This window comes from Oryzias latipes, chromosome 1 (assembly GCF_002234675.1).
Source record: "Oryzias latipes chromosome 1, ASM223467v1".
Classification (NCBI taxonomy): domain Eukaryota; kingdom Metazoa; phylum Chordata; class Actinopteri; order Beloniformes; family Adrianichthyidae; genus Oryzias; species Oryzias latipes.
The window spans coordinates 2,103,292-2,124,655 of record NC_019859.2 but is presented as its reverse complement, the minus strand read 5'-3'; the positions used below and the strand labels follow the sequence as shown (position 1 = coordinate 2,124,655).

Sequence of the window (21,364 nt, the reverse complement as noted above, 5' to 3'; positions counted from 1 at the left end):
TTTGAAAAAATAAATGTCTGTGACAAGCCTGCATCTCCCCTACCACACCTTTCTCACCGCCACAGGGTGCATAAGAGCCAACCTGTCGCCTGCAGCATGTATTATTTACAAAGAGGGTATTCAGAAGATGAACCATAAAGATGAACATTTCAATGCAACGTTAGACCACAGATCCGTTTTCTCACCACAGTTCAGACTGCTCACTGAAGGAAGTGTCAGTGTCAGTTAATCACATTCTCTCCTCACACCTTCTGATGCTTTTGTTTGGCTGCAAAAGTGGCTTAAACTGCATGTTCCATTTTTTGTCTGTTACAAAGAATAGTATCCAAGTTGTGCCAATAAACTGCATTTTTAACACAAATTTGTAAGAAACGTGCAGCTTTGCAGTCTTTAAAATCAAAGGGAATCAGTTTGAACTGATACTCCAGATGAAATTTTGACTCTTGACTCAGTTTGCCTTTGACTTACTTTAAGACATTTGGAAACACCTAAAAAAAATTAGTTTCATCTATAGATTCATTTGGCAATTTGTCACAAGATTTTGCCAAACATAAATGAACATAAAATCTTATATTTTTTTAAACAATCAGATCTGAACTTGAGGCCTTGTGAAAATATTCTACAGCCTTTTAAATATAAACCGTTAAGCTGTAGTTTCATGTTGCTGCATGTTTTATTGGTGAACAGAGACAATCATGAAAGAATCCATTTCAAATACATCTATGCATTTTCTGTCAATTGTATTTCCGGTTTTCATTCAAAAAATAAAACTAGTTCCTGAAAATAAAGTCGGAATAAATTACAGAGTATAAAAACAGTGAATAGGACAGGTGTCCCAAGCAACTTACAGTGATTTATTTTTTTTTGTCGAAGACATAAATAAGTGCAAATTTGTTAATATAAATGATAGTTACCGGTATTTCAATTCGTCCTGAAATGCTATATATGTTTGTGTTTTTTAACTGTCCAGGTGAACTCTTCACCTGTCAGCAGCTGGTTGGTTCCAGCAGAGCTGTCTTGGAACAAGCAGGTATAGAGACCAAGTCTAAAAAAGCGATGCTCTTCGGTTGTAAGTGTGTGGCTCTTAAAAGAGCCGTTGTGTTGTTGGTGGATCATTAAGGATCTACTTGGTCTTGGCGGGCTTCTCGGTCTTCTTGGGCAGCAGAACCGCCTGGATGTTGGGCAGCACGCCGCCCTGAGCGATGGTGACTCCGCCCAGCAGCTTGTTGAGCTCCTCGTCGTTGCGGACAGCCAGCTGCAGGTGACGGGGGATGATCCTGGTCTTCTTGTTGTCGCGGGCGGCGTTTCCGGCCAGTTCCAGGATCTCAGCGGTCAGATACTCCAGCACGGCGGCCAGGTACACGGGGGCTCCGGCTCCCACACGCTCCGCATAGTTGCCTTTGCGCAGCAGTCTGTGGACACGACCCACGGGGAACTGCAGACCAGCGCGGGAGGAGCGGGTCTTTGCCTTGGCACGGGCTTTTCCGCCGGTCTTTCCACGTCCAGACATGATAAATGTTCTTTATTGATCCTACAGAGATTAGGAAATGAGCCACAGCGTCGCTCTGCCTTCTTTAAATCGTTGCAAGCGCGGGTCGGTTTCCTGCCAGACCAATCAGAGGACAGGCTTCCAGCAGAGTGGCAGGAGGAGTCCGCTCTGACAATCAGCGGTCTTTTTGAACGGATCTGGGTCCAATCAGCAGGTCTCATTCGGGCGCGAGGCCCCTCGTTTATCTGCAGGAGGAGCTGCTGTCCAATCAGGATCCAGATCTGTGAAGCTGCGTCAGTTTCTCGGTGGCTTTAAGAGCAGCGAGACTTCCCCTCCGTAACAGATTATTCTGTAAAGACAGACGAGTCAGTAAAATGGCCAGAACCAAGCAGACCGCCCGTAAATCTACCGGAGGCAAAGCTCCGAGGAAGCAGCTGGCTACCAAGGCTGCCCGTAAGAGCGCCCCGGCCACCGGAGGAGTGAAGAAGCCTCACCGTTACCGTCCCGGTACCGTGGCTCTCCGTGAGATCCGTCGCTACCAGAAATCCACCGAGCTGCTGATCCGCAAGCTGCCCTTCCAGCGGCTGGTGAGAGAAATCGCTCAGGACTTCAAGACCGACCTGCGCTTCCAGAGCTCTGCTGTCATGGCTCTGCAGGAGGCCAGCGAGGCTTACCTGGTGGGGCTCTTCGAGGACACCAACCTGTGCGCCATCCACGCCAAGAGGGTCACCATCATGCCCAAAGACATCCAGCTGGCCCGCCGCATCCGTGGGGAAAGAGCTTAAACATCCGCAGATGAAACAACACAACGGCTCTTTTAAGAGCCACCAACACATCTGCAGAGCATTTCATCCACATTTATTTTACACTTGTAAAATCTCATTTGATTTGGGGTCTCCAGGGTGCATGTTGATTGTCTCTCATCGAATGTCACTTTACTGTCTTCTACCCATAAACACCATATCTGTTGGCAGTTTAAATCTAGTTTGTTTGCCTTTAAAATAAAAACTCTCCATAAATGATCTGTCAAAATTAAACTTGTGTTCTGAAATATATCAGATCTCCATGGTCAGAGCTTCTAAATCCATGTTTACTATAAAACTCCAAGTTACTATAAAATGTCCAAACTGTTATCTGACTTTATCTCCCATACCTCTAACGTGCTGTTCCTCTGATGTTTAGATGTCCTAATGTGATTCCTTCCTTACTCCTAAAGGGAACCTCAGAACTTGTGTCCGAATTCCTGCCCTGATCCCTAACTACTAAAACCCTATATAGTGCAGAACTATATATAGTTCTCTGAATTTAAAAGCAATTCAGACACCCGTGCTCAGTACTTTTTTCTTTTGGGTGTTGTTCATAACGCGCTTGACACAGAAACAAAGTGGCGCATTACCACTTTCATTGCCTGCAGTTCAATTCTGCACATTCTGTGCATCAGCAAAGGCGACTGCTTAGCCACAGATGTTGAGCCACAGCAGGACAACACCAGGAACATGCAGGACGAGCAGAGTCATGTCTGTCTGCAAGGACAAATCTTTGCTTTCCTTTCAGCTCCAACTGTGACACACATGACTCTAGAAGACCAGGATTATTGTTAACATGTATAAAAATAACTATTAACATATAAAACGAAATTCTAAATATGTACATCTGATATTTATATGAAAATCCTTTTAAGATTGTTAAAAATAGCTCAGATTTAAATAATACATGTAAATTATTCATTTTTGTTCATACATTTATTAAACAAATTGGAAAAACAATGGCTGCATTACATTTTAGAACAATAATTTCAACTCAAGTAAACTTAACAGACTCTCCTGTCGCTGTTCCTCCCTTCTAGCCCTTTCCTCCTCTCTCTTCTGGGTCTTTAACATAAACCTTTAACCCAGTACGACAACGATTAACCGTTTATTAAAATGAAGTCAAATCTGATCATATGTCTCTACCCATCTGGCACGAGCTAGCTTGAAAACAAACAGGCTATCTTTCTCCATCCGCAAATGGATCGGATTTTCCTCATCCTCGTCTGTCCCTACATATATGAACACATTTAAAACATGTGTTAATAACTTGTGACTACGGTTAGAAGTCACTGCTTTTTGATGTAATATCTAGCGTTTGTTTTTAGCCTTCGGCGCTAATTCTCGTTAGCGTTAGCTTTAGCATTACTGAAATTGATGAGCTTCAAAACAATCTAGGTTGTTGATTGAGGAATTTAACATATTAAACACATCATCTTAAGTATTTACAAATATATTTTACAACAGATACTGGATATTTTTTAATATACTTACACGTTTCGGTGGTTTTCCTTGCGCAACCGGCTGCCATTTTCGAATGATTCAGACGAATGATTATCTCGCGATAATCAGCCAACTTCCGTTTCTACTGAAATGCCTTCCGTTTTTGTCGAAAATTTCAGTAGTGTATGTGAGAGCATTTTGAATAGTGTATGTGAGAGCATTTTCACATGTGTATGTGAGAGCATTTTCACATGTGTATGTGAGAGCATTTTCACATGTGTATGTGAGAGCATTTTCACATGTGTATGTGAGAGATTTCACATGTGTATGTGAATGCTAATTCTGAATTATGTCCTACACGGCACCTCATAGTTGTTGTCGCTCTTTTTTCTATGGGTTTTAGAGAAACTAAAAATTGCTAGAGAATTTGCACGTACGTAATGTTAATTTGGCAAGCTGATTTACGTACGTGTACATATTAAACTGCAACGTTATTGACGCACAGGTAGAGAAGAAGCGGAGTGACCTTTTAGCCAATCAGAATGCAGAACACAATGCACGATGCAAATCCGTGAAGTAGCAAAACCGTGAAATGTAAACCGCGTTATAACAAGGGATCACTGTAATGCAGGTTTGTCAAAACGAAAATCTGTCCAATGACTTTCTGTAAGCAGATTAAACTTTGAAACATGTTGGTGAATTGTTATAGGACAAAATCTACTTACTGGCAAGGAAAATAAAATATATAAAGTATTGGGGCCATAGATGTTATTAATTAAATTCTGATTTGACTGTAGAACATCTTCTGGTGGTTCTGGTTTATTTATATTTGACGTTTTGAATACATTTATTTTTTTATTTACCAAGGCTGTGTCCCACCAAGGTGGGGTAGCCTAGACAAGGCACACAATTTTGAAAACATGCGAGTAATACACGATAGGATTATAGTTTAATGAATACCTGAATTGGCCACAGGACTGTGGTTATGTGGAAGCTCATCCGACACCCTGTAAGAATTAATGAAATGGGAGGTGGCTGGTTTAACATTGCAGGTTCATTTAGCGTGCCTATGACAAAAAAAATCTACTGAGAACCTTATTTGTTTATGGAATTCAGCAAAGTTCGAGAGAAACGAACGTAGATTCTTTGCTCTAGAGAGAAGTTAGTGGCCCTTAAAAGGGCCTTTTGTTGTCTGCAGACAGCGGATCAGTGATTTAACCTCCAAATCCGTACAGAGTGCGTCCCTGTCTCTTCAGAGCGTACACCACATCCATGGCGGTCACGGTCTTCCTCTTGGCGTGCTCGGTGTAGGTGACGGCATCACGGATCACGTTCTCCAGGAAAACCTTCAACACACCGCGGGTCTCCTCGTAGATCAGACCGGAGATACGCTTCACTCCACCACGACGAGCCAGACGGCGGATCGCTGGTTTGGTGATTCCCTGGATGTTATCACGGAGGACTTTACGGTGACGCTTAGCGCCACCTTTACCGAGTCCTTTCCCGCCTTTTCCTCTTCCGCTCATTCTTAGTTATTTGGAGCTAAGTCGCAAGTGAAGCTCAGGTCAATGTTCTCTGAGATATATTTTTCATCTGAGGACCTGTTAGAAGACAAAAGTCTGATTTCTTCTTCTATGTGTTGTTTTTTTCTCCTATCCCCAGGTCCCGATTTTTAGCTCTTGTGCACCTCCAGGTGGCCAACAAGAGAAATTGTGACAACATCAATAACAAACTGAACTCTATCGAGAGTAATTTGGAGCTCTGCAGTACTATAATGTAAGACAGTTTAACATCCACTTAAAAAAACCTTTGACATGTTAAAATCACAAGATGCCAATAATTCACAATTAAATTTAGTAATGAAATCGATTTGTCTTTTGTCCTCTTATGATTACTTGAATCTTTGGAACTTTGAATAACTGTAAAGAATATTTTTTTGAACATTGTCTTTTGCAGTTGCTAACAGTAACGTCTCTAAATTCTAATAAATTAAAACATATCCCGATTGAAGTTGATATATTAAAAACTGTAGTGTGCAGACCTAAACAATAATCATGCATTTTTTATCAAAGTGTAATTGTAAACATTTATGCTACTTCCGCAGTATTACTTTGTAGTTTGAGTTTTTTCATTTTGTTTAAAACAAATGTATCTTTTTACAAACACGTTTAAACTGTTAATTATTGTTTTTAGTTTATGGTTTATGTTTAATGATGGACTGATCTACGTTTATACATAAGGTGGAACATTTCTTAGTTGTGTTTTAATGACTGACAAACCTTTTAGATTGATATAAATCAGCAAATTAGTTGTCAAACTAATCTCATATTTGCACTGATTTGTTCTGTGTTTTCTGAAACCAAAGGAATGAGCTGCTGACAGGAGAAGTGGTGGCTCTTAGAAGAGCCTTTGTTTCTACAGAATTCTGAGGATGTTTCTTCACTTCTTCTTGGCTGCTGTCTTCTTGACTTTGGGCTTGGCTGCCTTCTTAGCGGGAGCTTTCTTGGCTGCGGGGGCTTTCTTCACCGCCTTCTTGGGGCTCTTTTTGGGGCTCTTGGTGGCCTTCTTGGGGCTCTTGGCTGCTTTCTTGGGCGCTGCTGCGGGCTTCTTCACCTTCTTGGGAGACTTCTTAGCAGCTGCGGGCTTCTTGGCTGCTGCCTTGGGCTTCTTAGCCGCTGCGGGTTTCTTGGCGGCGGGCTTCTTGGCTTTAGGAGCGGCTTTCTTGGCTGCAGGCTTCGTGCTTTCGGTCGTCTTGCTCATCTTGAAGGAGCCGGCAGCGCCGGTGCCCTTGGTGTGGACCAGAGTCCCCTTGGTCAGCAGGCTCTTGATGGCGGTGTTGACGCGGGCTTTGTTCTTGTCCACATCGTAGCCTCCGGCCGCCAGAGCCTTCTTCAGGGCGGCGGCAGACACGCCGCTGCGCTCCTTGGAAGCGGCCACCGTTTTGACGATCAGCTCGCTGACGCTGGGACCGGCCTTCTTCGGCTTGGAAGTCTTCTTCTTGGCGGCTTTGGCCGCAGCGGCGGCGGGAGCTGGAGCTACTTCTGCCATGTTTGTTTTACTGTCTGGTCTGTCGCTGATCAACGATCCTGACTGAGTTTGAAGAAGTCTGAGCGCTGACGCTGCAGTTAAACACACCATGAGAACCGTGGAGACTCAAGTAGAGGCGGCTCGCGCGCGCGTGCAGGCGGAATGGCGGAACTTGTGTTTTCTTCCTCGAGATAAAAGAGTAAATAATCTGTTTTGGAGCAACACCAAAAACTCCAGATGAAGCAGTCCACAGCGGACAAGAGTCTCTTCAGATTAAGCTCATGTCCAGCTCTGAATCTACCGCCAGTTTCCTAATAGAGCCTTCAAAAGTCACCCAAACCTCTGAAAGCTGAGCGCTGCTGAGCGACTTTAGCGAATATTCTGTCTCCTTAAACGCTTTTAAATACATTTAAACTTTTTGAAAATGATGTCTATAATCGACCAACATGTTCAGATAAACGACAGAATTGTGTCAATTGTTGTTTTATTTAAAATCTAATCTAATATGCGACAACAAACACACCAACATGGCAGCTGGCTGCAGGAATTCATTTGCTCTGATGAAAAAATGTCAAACTGAATTTATCTGTATTGATTTCATCTTTTATTACCTCAGAGAAGATTTTTGTTCACATTTTAGCAAAAAAAAGTCTTAGAGTTCAGATGTGACTAAATTATGTCAAACTAAAGTCCTGCTGCTCACAGACAGCAGCCAGATCCTCATGCAGCTTCTAGAAAATCAAAGTTAATCCGATATTTTTAAGTGTTAAGAAATCTTCAGCCCCCAAAAAAAATGAAAATAAAACAGTTAAAATTTAATGAAAATCTTTGCCAGAAATCTGAATGATAACTTGATTTAGCAATGTGTTGAGATCTCTGTTATAATATTATAATAGTATTATTTCTAATGCATCAAATGTAAATTTCTTGCAAAAACCATTGTTTGCACCTCAACAATAATATAAGAGTTTTTTTATTTAATCCAAAATATGTATTTCGACCAGTTTTATATTTCTAAATAAAATACTGTTTGTGATAAAAAAAATAAATAAAAAGAAAATTGATTTAAAAAAAATAACAGGCAACTTTATCCAAGATAGAATTTTCCAATTTTGATTTTATTAACATTTAATTTTGTTCTATCCACTCTTTATTTACTCTTTCAGAACCCATATGTACAATTAATATTATCACTCAGAAGTGGTTCTATCCAAATTATTTTCTGAATAATTGATTCAGTAGTGTTACGTCTTCCTGCTGCTGCTGCTGCTGCTTTGCTGCATCCCCTATCATTCTGCTCACCTGCCAGGTATTTCAGTCAGAGGAGGCCTCAACCAGAGAGAGCAGAGCAGGAGGCTGAGGAGCAGTTGGTTTGAGTTGGAGCTGTGCTGGTTGGTTTGTTTCTCTCTTTATCCCCTCTTGGTCCTCAGCAGTCTTATACTGCTGGGTTTTGGTATTTCAGTTCGGGGTTGGACCGTGGTAGTCTTTATTTACGGGCTTTGTTTGTTTCTTTCATTGGTTAGATTTGTCAGGCAGCCTTGGGAGCTGCGGACTCTGACGGTCACCGTGGCTGGGTCAGTTGTCTCTCTGACTTATTTTATCTTTGGCCAAGGCTCCAATCCCTCTTTTCTTTTGTTGGGACCAGCACAGTAATGATTTATTTTTGTTTTACAGGACACAGGTTCTTTCTTCCACTCAATAAACTGTGTTCCTAAACATACTGATGTCCATTTTTCATATGTTCTGGCCCCGTTGTGATTTCCCCTAGACTGGGACAGGTTTGGCTGTCGGGCCGTAACAAGTAGTCAGTAAATAATTCAGTTAATTCTGGGTTACAGTTTGGGCTAACATGAAAACAGGAGGCTCTTCCAGTTATTATTTAATTAATTTGGGTTATTTGCTCAGACTTTATGTTCAGTTTTTAGGCTTTTCATGTAACATCCAGCAATTTCTAGTTTAAAAAGTGGAACACTTTTAAAAAAATGTTTTTATTACTTTATAAGTAAATGTTTTAATATATTTGTTTAAAATGCACAGATTGATTACCATCATAAATATTACTTGTTTTTATGCAATTTTTTTTAAATGTCCGCTTCTAAATATTGAAAATAAATATTTGTTAGTGTCTCTAAATTACACCTTTGTGTGGGTGTTGTGATTTCTGACCCCGAAAGGGCTTCTGTCGGTTCTGAAGCTGGATGGATTCATGAAAAGGATTTGCAGAAACTTACAATAAACTGTTAAAATGACAACATTAGGAGAGAGGAAGAAGATTTTAATTTTTTCTAAAATAAGATTCTACTTTGAGATGTTCATGCTCTTATTTTGGAGGAACGGTGCATTTCTTTTTCCTTTCAAGTATTTGTGTGTTTTGGTTTATTTGCTACTTTTCCATGTAGATGTGAAATGTAAAGAAAAAACAGACACTTTTCTTTATAAATTGTATTTTCATGTATCAAGTAGAGAACATATTGTTTCAGAAGCTCAGCACAGTTTAAAGCAGCATTTCACAGGTTTAGGAACGTTTTGCAAGCAAACCAGACAAACTTTGGACATTTAAAATGAGAATTTGTCTTTTAAACTGAAACAGATGGCAGAATATTTCAACGTCTTTTTGATTTTCTGCTCTTGTCGGTTTTCTTTCTGCTCCTCTTCAGACGTTCATCGACAACATGAGAAACTGAAACATGAAGAATATTTCTGTAAGTTCTAATCATAAATAAACAAAAAGGAGCAGCAGTAATCTGTTAATGTGCTGCTCAATAAATCAGAAGGATCAATAAAAAGTCGGAGTGAAATTTTTCAATGATATAAAATACCAGATCAATCATTTTCTGTCAGTTTACCTGCATCATGTTCATCTTCACCCGCCCCCTTTTGAACTTGTCCATAGCCTGGAAAACTCCTGCACGACACAAACCACCTTTATAAACTTTGAAAGGTAACATAAATCCTGTCAGATGAATTCAGATTGTGTGTCTGGTGAACGTACTGAACATGTTCTCCAGGCGGACGATGCAGGTCAGGTAGTCGTCAAAGTCGATGTTGAAGGTGTCGTCTCCAAACCTTAGGCCCACCAGCTGCAGGAGCTGGTTGTTCAGCTGCATCCCTGCATTCAGGAGAAGCACCGCGTCATGTTGGCGATGTGAGGTTCACACAGAGAAGATTACAATCTGTACGCAGTAACGAGGAACTGATGTCTGTTTCTGCAGCTAAGGACTGTTTGAAAAACTTTACTTATTCTCCAAAGCTGTGTAATTCTACTGTTATCCTACTAAAACAGGCCAAAGCGTCGGCAGCAGTCAGGTGACTCACCTGCAGCTTTGAGAGCGCTGCGAAGCTCATAGGATGACATTTTCCCTGAGCGGTCTGTGTCAAAGGCCAGGAAGAGCATCTGCCACGAAAAAGATAGATATGAAGCTTTCCTGATGACAACAAATAAACATGTCACCACATAAAGCTGTCCGTACAATCCAGTTCTTCATCTTCTCCCAGAAGACCTTAAACTCTTGGAACTCGATCATCCCCGTGTTATCCACCTGGTTTCTGCGTTCAGGAAAACAACCAGATAGAAGATTTGCCTCCTAAACAGGAGCCAAGACTTTAAATGACTGGTTTTCTTTGTCTTGTCCAAAAAAGGTTTTTCTGCCCACTGTCATCATGTGCTTGTTCAATTCAATTCAATTCAATTTTATTTGTATAGCCCAAAATCACAACAACAGTCGTCTCGATGGGCTTCGAAGTAAAACATGAAATCAAAAGGATCACGAATACAAAGAGTTCAATAGAAAAATACTAAAATGAACTAACAAACTGACTAAGCTATACTGGCATCCCTGCCCTTAGACCCCCCTTCGCGGTAAGGAAAAACTCCCAAAAAAACCGGATTCCGGAAAAAACGAAGAAACCTCAGGGGTGCCCACATGAAGGAGGGATCCTCCCCCAGGACGGACAGGCGATTTACCAGAAATCTTAGAGAAGAATTAACTTATCTAAATCTACAACTACATATATAAAAGTCCAGCAGACGAGCTTCATCCAGCCGTGGTTGTGGGGACAGTCAAAGGCGCGAGTCGAGCCGGAAACAGGATCCACAGCCAGGTGTAGGAGCAGGAAATATTGGTTTCTTCTGCATTAAAAAAAAACCAATCATATAGAGCGATCTGAACGATGTTCCAAAAATAAAGCGTTGCACAAAATAACAAAAGTGTGGGATAAATGAGGAGTTATGGTGTAAATGTGAGGCGTTTCCAAGGATACGTCCATCAGGTTGATGATGCTGTGGCAGGTGCTCAAACTCAGACCGTCAAACTTGATCTCTTTTCCTGAAGACAAAACATTCACATGTCAATGCATCATAAAAACAACATAATAAATATATCACACTAAATACATCATAATAAATACATCATATTTTACACGAAAACCTATAGTAAACCAATTATTTTCTGTGATCACCAACTTTCTTTAACTTAAACTTAAACTCAAATGACTCACTTTTGTCAGGCTAAAATTTGAAATGAATAAAAGAAAAGAAAAAAGCAGATTTTTCTTTTTGGATGGAAAATCGAATTACTTCCACTTTCTTGTGACATCTGTCTTTTTTGTCAAATGAAATGAGTAGAAATAGTTTTTTTTGGGACCGACTTACTTCTGCTGAGAACTCCGTTGAGCATCTGCTGAAGCTCTCTGACAGAGATCGCCTTGTCCTGGAGGGAAAATGGAACAAAGATCAGCAAAAACTGCGAAATTAACACGCAGGGGAGAAAAATCACAGCAAAATACTTTAAGTTCTTTTTCAAACTGTTTTGTTTTTACACAGGTGGATTAAATTGTCTTTTCTGTTTTCAAAAAGTAAAAAATGTGGTTTATTTAAGTACTTTTTTAAGTCCTGAAAATGTCTTGCTGGCATTTTTATGCGCACAAACTTTGCAACAAAACAAAAGAAAAGGATGCTGTAAAGACGTCCTAATAAAGTAAAGTTCTGCTGCAGGTCCGATCAGCCGACCGTCACATTTATCAGGAGAAAATGACCCGAATGATGAACGTAAGAGATTCTGGTGGGTGGAAAGTTCTGGTTCTGCTCTCTTACATCTCCAGCCAGCTGGTCAAAGAGTCTCCTCAGGCTTTTCTCCTCATCCGTCTCCTCCTCTGGAGGGGTGGGCATGGGTGGCTGCAGAAACAGAGCAGCTTCAGTACACACACACACACACACACAGACACACACACACACACACACACACACACACACACACACAGACGACCCACTGCGGGAGGTTCACTTACATCCGGCAGGTCAGCATCAACGTTGCTCCCCAGCTCTCTGAGAAACAGAAAAGTTTCCAGATTCATGACACAGTTTCATAGTTGATGGAGGATGTGTAAACTGTGTTAATCTTTTGTTGATGTGGAACTCTTCCTCTTAGCATTGTATCCATCGTTGCAACATTTACATTAGATCGATACCAAACATTTATATCTTCTGAATATCTCCCTACCACTGCAGAGTTCTGAATAAACTTCTTTGGGTATCTGCAGGGGACATTTGAGGTGTTTTGATGACACTAAATGTGAAGAGGGGGGCTCTGGGAATTGTAGTTTTTGGTTGATTTAAGGAAAATTGGATGAGCCAATTAATAGAGGAAAAGCCTATGAAGACCCACTCCAATAAAAATGCTGTTTTTAATATTTTTAACATGCTCTTGTGGAATTTTCTGATTATGGAGGACAAACATAGATATAATTAGGATTAAAACTGCATTTCTGAGTATTTCTTTATTCAAATAAGACCACTAAAATGTTGTTTGAAAAAGATCATATTTGTAACAGAAAATCTCCCGGGCGGGCCACAGGCTCCCTGCTCCTCTCCATTCTGATGGGATGGAGTGGGACTGGGGTCGCCTCGAAGGATGAATGTTGCACACTAAGATTCAAGCTGGACTAAAAAATATCTTTGATTTGGATTAGTCATCTGACAGATACTTTAACCGAAAGTGACAAATGGGGCACATGTGTGTTTTTAAATAGTCCTTATCTATTGTCAGGTTGCTTTCCAAAGACTCACATGGCATCAGCCTTTTTCTCCGAGAAGATCCGGATGATGAAGTCCGCCTCTTGGTGGGGCTGGTAGGTGGTGGGGACCAGCAGGTATTTCCCAGGGGGCAGCGTGAAGCGCTCAGACACCTCACGCATGTTGATGTAGGTCCGGCTACGAGCTTTTGACGGGTGATAGCGGAAGAAATCCTTTTCCACCTGACTCTCATCATCAGGTGCCTAAAAAACAAAATATATCATTACTGCTACGACTGTATGTTTTATAATTCCTCCAAGCCGTTTGCTGACATCTGGACAAAGAAATTATACAAAAGGCTGCAGAAATTTACCGTTTGATATTTTTAAAGGGTCTTATTTATAAATTAATTTTGTTTGTTTTTTGTACGTTTTCTGTCTCTTTTTTCTTTTGTTTTCTGCTGCAGTGGGAGGTTCTGTCTTTCTTTTTCTTTCCCTCCTATATTTGTGTGCAGATTAGAACCCAAATTGTCTGGAGCACCTGATTGGCGGAGGACGTCCAGCTCGGGTTTAAATACTTCAACCTGAAGGGTTCAAAACAGTTTTTTGTTTTTTTTTTTTTTTTTTTTTTAATAACCTTGTTCATTTCTTGGGCTTGAAATTTTAAAAAAGAGCTATGACACATAATTGCCGTTCTCTTTGGAATAAATCTTTGGAACATTGTTTATGTTTAGTCGAGCTTTACCTGCTTTTTGTTTCTACACATTTCTTTTTACATTGTTTTGACTTTCTCTTTGCTTTGTTTTTGGATTCATTCATTTTGAATTTGTCTTTGGATTTTTCACCTTTGTCACACACAGAAACAGTGAATTTATATTTTTGTGATTTTTGCAGTAAGAAAATGTACTGCTCTGAACTGAGTTTTTTGCACAGTTTCAGTTTTTTCAATGTAATTATTGTTTACTATAATGAAAAAAATCTGTAATTAAGAAGCAATTGTGATAAAAAGTTAAACATCAAGCTTTGTCACAAAAGAACTGTTTTAAAGATAAATTATTATGGCAAACAATAAAGTAGTAAAAACTCTCAAAAAGGCTCTGAAGTATTAAGGGTTAACAAATTACCCATTTAAGACTTTTCAATATATATATTTATATTTCACTGTATTAAGAAACCATTTGCAGACGGTGCTATTGTACATTTATTCTTAATAAAGTTTACATCAAAGCTGCTGGTTTTCCTCTGACCTCATACACAGCAAAGCCGATTGTCTCCAGGTCCAGGCCTTCCTTCCTCAGTTTCCGTCTGTTCTTCTGCATCAAAGCGATCACCACGCTGCACACGTCATCATCATCATCATCAGCATCCTCCAGCTGCAGCCGGAACTGAGGGTTGGTCCAAAAAGTGTCTGCGGAAGTGCAAAGATTTTATTGGACGACAAAAAGAGGACAGCAGCCAAGGACAAGACAAACGCTCAGAAATTTGCTGTGTTTTGCCAAACAAGGACTGAGCAAATCTCACCGATGTAGTTCCTGCAGCCGCCAGCGGTGGAGCCACGGATCCAGTTTCCTTCGAACACGTTGACCGCCCAGTGGCGTTTGGTGTCGTCGTCCAGGGCGTCAGGCGTCATGTTGCAGATCTCCACTTTGTCGTAGTTCTTCTTAAAGTCCTCAAACTCCATCCTGATGTAACAAACACCAAACCACTACTGAGCATTACTAAAATATTTTTAAAACTGTTAGTTTGTTTTTTTAGTTCCATCAAAAGTTCCATCCATCAAAGTTCCATCAAAGCCTTCTTGGTCCCTCACCAGAACTCTCCATCTTCCAAAGAATTCTGCAGGATGCGGTCTTTTTCTTTTTTGTCAATGTAATTCCATTCTCTGGAACTGAGACAAAAATCAAGTTATCTATACACATCATAGAAATCATATTTGCAGACTCAAATTTGAATTTTTCATGGCTAGCAAAGTGCAGGTGAGGCTGAACTTTCTTTGTGGATCGTCATGTTTATACGTCAAAATCAAGAATTCGCTTAATTTTTAATGTTTTCCGCTTCAGGTCAAGGGAGGCGGTTCTTCATCAAATGTTTTTAGTCAACGTATTGAAACCTGATTGACAATAAAAAGAAAAAAGGAAACAAATCAGGTTTCATGTTTTGATTCATTGTTGTGACCTCTGAAAGATGCAGTTAAAAAAAAAGTAGTGATATGTTAGGAGGGAGTGTCATGGTATGGGGTTGCTCTGGTTTTTTTTTTTTTTTATAATCAATACAGTCTATTTTTTTAAATTTCCCAGAGACACCAATAACCAAAATCCTTATTTTCTGTTTTTTTTAGCTAATTGTTTAAATTTGCATTTTGCCTTAATGTTAGCATCAGAAGTAGCAAACAGGAAGTTATTACAACCACAAAGTACTGCTACAAAATGTTTCCTTACATTTCTGGGCTTGACCTAAGGAGCTTTTCATTATTTTTCATTCAGAAAGAAAAAATTTTTACACAGAGATATATTTTTTTTAGAAGATCAGGTTTTTCTTAACCCTCTTCATGTTTTTTTTTTCGTCTTCCTTACTTGTCACTCCAGGCTCCGTTCCACTCCACCTGACCCCAGGGGTTTCTGACTCGAATCAGCTTCACTGTCTGACCCCTGAACTGCAACTAAGAAGATCCAGAAAATGTAAAAATAAGCATCAGAAACCGCAACATATAAAACATTGTACTAATGATCAATAATTGGAGTAATTTTCCATCTGACTCTGGTTAAACCGTGTTCTATCCTAGGCACTTTAACGTTGGGAGTTGTGTCATCTAGACCCACCAGACAGTGCTCTGAACCTTTTTTCTTCAATGATTTGTGATCTTCACTGGTGTCCGGATTACATGAAATCTTTCCACCTTTATCATGGTAGGGAGAACACGTCTATGTAAGGATGTAAGTATCTGATAAACATGTAGAAATACTGGAGCAATGAAATAAAATAGTCTTTTATTTTGTTTGGGAGTAATAAAAGGAGTTAGTTTGGGGGGAAAACTTAAAAAGTTCTAATTTAAAGATTTTTTTTCCTAATGCTACTTTTTTTCTCAAATAATTGCTCAGGATATATTTCTATTTTATCTTCTCTTTTTATCAAAGTTGTGTTACTTATTAAAAAAACTTCTGTTTTAAAATATACAGATGCTTTTGGCTTCCAGGTCGTCACAGAGCACAAACTAAAGAAGGGTTTAACAGCCATCAATAAATCAGGAAGAGGATCTTCTCAAAGCTCCTGGGGAGACCTGATGTTTGGGATGGATTCAGGGCTCAAATGAATGTTCAGTCTGCATGGAGGTGACCCTCCCCAGCAGCCTAAAGTTTTGCCCCAGTTCCCTGGGTAACCCTGGTGACCTTACCTCCTCCATGCCTGTGATGGAGTAGGCGTGACCCTTCACCAGACCCGTGCTCGTCTTGGCCTCAGACTCTGCAGAGCTGGTGATCTGGAGAGAATCAGAAATTCTGAGGCTGCCCTGAAGGAGGCGCTAATCCACAGATGTTAAGGAGGAAAGACGCTGGAAGTTACATCAATAGAGCATCCCATCATGGAGCCTCTGTCCAGGGCCTTCTTCATGATGGAGAACAGGTTCTCTGGAGCACTCTTGGTTTCATACATCTCACCGACTCCACCGGTGAAGTCCTCCATGGCCTCCATGGTGCTGCCGCCCTTCAGGGACTCGTAGCTGCCGTTCAGTCTTGAAAAAAAACAGACAGAATGTCACGGAGGGTAAACGGTGATGAGGTATGGACTTCTCGTCAGAATCACCGTGACGTTTACTTGGCGTAAGCTTTCTCCAGCAAGGCGCTCCAGAACTCGTCGTTGGAGGCGGAGTGAAGCATGATGAGGCGGTTCCTCACAGTCGGCAGTCTGTCGTCCACCACCACATCCAGCCATTTGTTGTGTTGCCAGAACTGAAAAAAAATAAACCACAAAACGGTGAATTATTCCTAATTATTGTGACATTCTTTGGTACAAAACCTGGGATTTTTTTTTTAAAAGATGCAGAAAGAAAACATGATAACAGTGACGGAATGACCGTTCAGTTTGAGGATTCTGCTGCAACAGAAGATGATGGAAATTTCAGCAAGAATTAGATTTCCTTTAATAACCAAAGAAAGATTTTTTAAATTTAGCTTTTAAAATGACAATAGGTATTTTATCTTAACTATGAATGCACTACTTTGTGTTTAACTTAACTTACTTTCAACAGCTGAGAAAGAAAACCAATTCTGTCATGTCAACATTTCCAAAATGCCTTTCCTTTCAATTGAGCTTTTCTGGTTTTGATTTCACTTTTTTGATCAGACTTTCTCTGCTGCACAGCAAATATTGTAAATTATGTCCTTGAGATGCTCAGACTCATTTCCTTATGTGTTCAACCATCGATGAGGCACCTGAAAGTGAAAGATGCCGGCGTAGTTGTGGTCAAAGTCCTGGTCGGGGGGCACGACTCGAGCCATGGCATCTTTTTTTAGAGTCAACGAGGCGATGGCCGCCAGGAGCCAGCAGTCACCTGTGAGAGCAACCAGGTACCATCGTTGTTAAATGAGTAAAGAACATGCATGCAGGACAGGAAGTGACCTCTGAAACCCACCCAGCTGCCCTTGGCAGATGTCGGTTCTGTCTGCACCTCCCACGATGAACTTTGGGTTTTCACAGATCTCCTGCAAGACAAGCAGAAAAACAGGAAAAGAAACAGGTTCTTTTAAGATCAAGACAGGTGAGAGCTGCGCTTTGATAGGTGTGTTCACATTCCAGAGGCCTGATTCAGACGCCGGTCTTAATTTAAACAGACCTGACACAAACCTGCACGCCGGCAGCCGAGACGTTCGGCAGACGTTCGGAACGCCCCAGATAGAAACGGAGAGTAAAAAACCACAAACATGGGTGGAGAACTTCCCGGCAAACTCGTTAAGGTTCTGGACAACTGAGACGTGTTACAGGTAAAGGTCTGACTGAATCAATATGTTCCGTCTTCTGCAGATCATGGAGTTGCATGATGGTGACCAGTCTGTAAACGCTCTTATTTACACAGTTTTCAAGCAGAACTGGTTCTTCTGCTGCCAGTTTAAACACAACTTTCTAATCAACACAATTCCCTCTCCTGTCATATTGTACCCGGAGCATGAAACAGACGTATCTTTACTTTCAAAAACATTCAGATGAGCCGTCATCCTGAGTGAAACCCAGCAACCAAACTGCAGAACGTCGTACGTACCTTTGGTCTCTTCCATTGGATCTGAACTGGAACGGTCTGGCTATAGAAGAGGGACGAGTCCACGGCCGGGAAGTCCGGGTCCTCGAACAGAACCCCCTTCTGCAGACATTCCTGCCTGAGCTGCTCAAACGTCTTCCCATCCCACTGAGTGCTCTCAGCCTGGACGGAGCTGGACTTCTTGCCGGACAGAGTGGACTGGAGAGGCATCCTCCTCTTCTGGCAGCAGGTGGGCGAGTGGAGCGGAGAGGCGAGACGCGATGGAGTCTCTGCGGAGCAGGTCTGTCAGGAGGGTAGGGCCGCTGGGTGCACGCCTTCCAAACACAAACTGGTTTCTCCTCCCCACACTGAATGGGTTTGGTCTGAATGCTGCTTCATGTTCTCACTTTAAAACTCCAAAGAATGTAGATCCTTTTGATTTACAGTAAGACATCAGCAGAAAAGATCACTAGAAATTGGAGGACAATTTGAGATTTGCAACGATTTGAAAGTCTTTAATTCTATCCGCTTTGTTTCCACAGGGATGCTGGAACCTCCACTGATGCTGGGCGGGGGGGGGGGGGAGGGTAATTCACGCTGGACAGGGTCACGCAAACACACACAGATTCAAACATAGAGTTGTGTATCTTTTCCTCTCATATGATTTTATACACATCTTCATAAATGCTCCACGAATCTATACATAAACGATTCAGCCAGCCTAAACATATATAATCTATATAATTGTTATTCATTTGGCATTTAAAACTATAAATAATACAGAAACATTGTATTTTTCGTACTGCTACTTTTTGAAGTTAAATGTCTTTGATATAACAGGTAAAAACTTTAAAACCTGCATGTTTTCTTCTTAACAAAGGAAGTCATACTAATTTATTCAGATATTGTTTGAAATAAAAAGGTTATCACATGTTTAGTGAACACGACACTCGTCCCTCACTGTGGTTCAGCTTCAGACAACTGCAACTGACCCGACTTGGTGATTGGACGTCTTTCTGTTTGCCTCACATGTACAGAAAAAAGGCAAAGACAGCAGAGGAGGAGAAAGAGAAAACGTTTTTAAATCTTTTGTATCCGTGTTTTCCAGCTGATGATGCTGTTAGTCCCAGTGCTTAAATTAATTTGTCACAAAATTCCAAAAAGATGTTTATTAATGGGCATTTTAGTAACTCAGTTCAGTCCGGATCATTGTACTACTATTGTCTTAACTGAGTAATAGCAGCACATTTCAGCGACTAACAAAGGTCACAAGGTCGATGGAGTCTACCTAGCTACTGAGGGCGAAGGCGGGTTTCACCCTGGACGGTTTGCTGGTTCATCACACTACAGATTCCAGTGAGAAAACTATAAACATCTTAAACATAGATAAAAAAAAAAATAGCGTTAGAAATTTAAATCTGGACCTGCTGGATTTTTGCAATGGTGAATGCTTGTTAAATTTATTTATATTTATGACTATTTATACTGGTTTTTAACAAATGCAACCCTCTTATTCAATGTGTTTCATTATTAATGACATATTTCCTTTTTATTTAGCTGAAAATCAATCAGTTATAATTTATTGATTTATTTTTTATTTTTTATTTTTTTTAATAATTTATTGATTTCAATTATTGGCCAATGAACTTTTTGTCCATTTTTCTAGTCATGAATTTTGTTTTAATGAATGACTGATCTCTTTTGAAATTTTCTTGTACATGTGACGATGACAAACATAGTGAGTGTCTTCAAACTCTGTCTGAAAAAACATACATTATGACAAAAAGAGGAAAAATGTTCAACAAAAGTGGAGATCAGATTTGAAGAACAGTTTGTATTTTTTGGCACTTAGTGAACAGATGTAAACATGAAAAATGTTTTCTAGGAGGATCAGGACCGTCTCAACACTTTCACGAGACGTTCAAAGTCACAAATCCGCAAAAGAGCCGTAAAACTGAGCGCTGGAGATTTACTCCAACTACAAACCTCCAGATAATCCAGGAGAGTCTGGTGTCTGCGTTGAAGCGGATGGTTTGGGTGTGGTGTCGACTACACCCTGTCAGTCTGTCACTCACTGGTGTCAGGAATGTCATTTTCATTCCTGTGACAGACTCACTGGATTCCTGTCATTGCGGAAAAGCAGGGTGGATCTGTGGGGCGCCACCTTTGTTTACATCCACTTTTTTATATGTCATAAAGTTTTACAAGAGTATTGGATTTGGCTGGTGTTCCTTCAGCATTTCTGGGTATTTATACCAAATGGTCTTGCAACCACATTTTACTGAAACTTTCTAGACAGTTGTGAAAGAAATTGTTTTATTATTATAATTGTTTAAATGTATTTGGTTAAATGTATTTTAAATGTTAACTCAGATTGACATTTTTACCTTTTTAGAAACATCTTTGTGTGTTTGTTCATCTGCTTCTCATCCCAAATTAGGCTGAGGGGGTTTTACTGCACACTGTCCTTAGCTGATAAGGAAAACTGTTTGAATTAAGAATCCTGCCAAATGGTTCATTATACGACCCCCCCATAATGAACTTTTGTCTTTGTTCGAAAAACTTAACCTCCTACTTGAATTCTTCCTAAAAGGAGCACTGGGAGAAGCAGACCTTTGAGAAGAGAAGCGTGGCGGACCTCTTCCATCACACTTGCTTTTCTGCCTTGTGCATACGTAACTTTGATTCTTCTTGTGTTTTTCTTTAAGGTCTAGATGCATTTATCTGACAACAGTACTTCACCACATTAAGACTCAAACTAAACATCATTACTGTTATTGTACTGTATTCATCTAACTTACTTAGGATCCACCAGGGCGTGTACCTCGTCTCTGCTCCTGCTCCCACACCTGGCTGTGGATCCTGTCTCCGGCTCGACTCGCGCCCCCGGCCGTCCCCCCAACTCCATCTGGATGAAGCTCGTCTGCTGGACTTTAAATGTGTAGTTGTAGAGTTAGATGAGTTAATTCTTCTCTAAGAGTTCTGGTTAATCGCCTGTGTGTCCTGGGGGAGGATCCCTCCCCTGAGATTTCTTAGTTAATTCCAGAATCCGTTTTTTTAAGGAGTTTTTCCTTTCAGAGAAGGGGGGGGGTGTCCAGCTTAGTTTAGTCAGTTTAGTATTATCCTATTAAATTCTATGTATTCATGATCCTTTTTGATTTTATGTTTTACTTTTTCAATTATGAAGCCCATCGGGACGACTGTTGTTGTGAATTTGGGCTCTACAGATAAAATTGAATTGAACTTCTTTTACTTACTCATTGTTGGTTGAGTAAGTAATGAAGTTATGAAAAAAGCTGGTTGGTTGGTAATAAAATCACCAGCTGTTTATCACACTTTGGAAAATACTTCATAAACTTTTTT

General features: G+C 40.5%; 5 protein-coding genes across 5 annotated transcripts; 1 reads left to right on the top strand and 4 right to left on the bottom strand.

The window, feature by feature from the left end:
• Window positions 1–1,065: 1,065 nt before the first annotated feature.
• On the bottom strand, window positions 1,066–1,543 carry LOC101160784 (histone H2A-like). Its single transcript, XM_011479912.3, has one exon. It carries the CDS (start codon window positions 1,508–1,510, stop codon window positions 1,124–1,126), a length of 387 nt encoding a protein of 128 aa, XP_011478214.1. The 5' UTR covers window positions 1,511–1,543; the 3' UTR covers window positions 1,066–1,123.
• A 278-nt stretch (window positions 1,544–1,821) lies between these two features.
• Window positions 1,822–2,357, top strand: LOC101165374 (histone H3). The gene has a single exon (XM_011480631.3). The coding sequence runs from the start codon at window positions 1,864–1,866 to the stop codon at window positions 2,272–2,274; it is 411 nt and encodes a 136-aa protein (XP_011478933.1). The 5' UTR covers window positions 1,822–1,863; the 3' UTR covers window positions 2,275–2,357.
• A 2,265-nt stretch (window positions 2,358–4,622) lies between these two features.
• LOC111948080 (histone H4) lies at window positions 4,623–5,288 on the bottom strand. Its single transcript, XM_023959543.1, has one exon. The coding sequence runs from the start codon at window positions 5,262–5,264 to the stop codon at window positions 4,953–4,955; it is 312 nt and encodes a 103-aa protein (XP_023815311.1). The 5' UTR covers window positions 5,265–5,288; the 3' UTR covers window positions 4,623–4,952.
• A 649-nt stretch (window positions 5,289–5,937) lies between these two features.
• On the bottom strand, window positions 5,938–6,836 carry LOC101160134 (histone H1-like). Its single transcript, XM_011493439.3, has one exon. The coding sequence runs from the start codon at window positions 6,784–6,786 to the stop codon at window positions 6,178–6,180; it is 609 nt and encodes a 202-aa protein (XP_011491741.3). The 5' UTR covers window positions 6,787–6,836; the 3' UTR covers window positions 5,938–6,177.
• A 2,356-nt stretch (window positions 6,837–9,192) lies between these two features.
• capn9 (calpain 9) lies at window positions 9,193–18,300 on the bottom strand. The gene is made up of 20 exons (XM_004085047.4): window positions 18,026–18,300; window positions 17,402–17,471; window positions 17,202–17,320; window positions 16,585–16,718; window positions 16,333–16,501; window positions 16,166–16,249; window positions 15,348–15,433; window positions 14,585–14,662; window positions 14,296–14,456; window positions 14,022–14,182; window positions 12,830–13,038; window positions 12,052–12,088; window positions 11,858–11,938; window positions 11,417–11,474; window positions 11,026–11,090; window positions 10,236–10,304; window positions 10,081–10,159; window positions 9,758–9,874; window positions 9,612–9,670; window positions 9,193–9,445 (listed from the first exon to the last, which is right to left on the bottom strand). Exons 1-20 carry the CDS (start codon window positions 18,230–18,232, stop codon window positions 9,419–9,421), a joined length of 2,070 nt encoding a protein of 689 aa, XP_004085095.1. The 5' UTR covers window positions 18,233–18,300; the 3' UTR covers window positions 9,193–9,418.
• Between the last annotated feature and the right edge of the window lie 3,064 nt (window positions 18,301–21,364).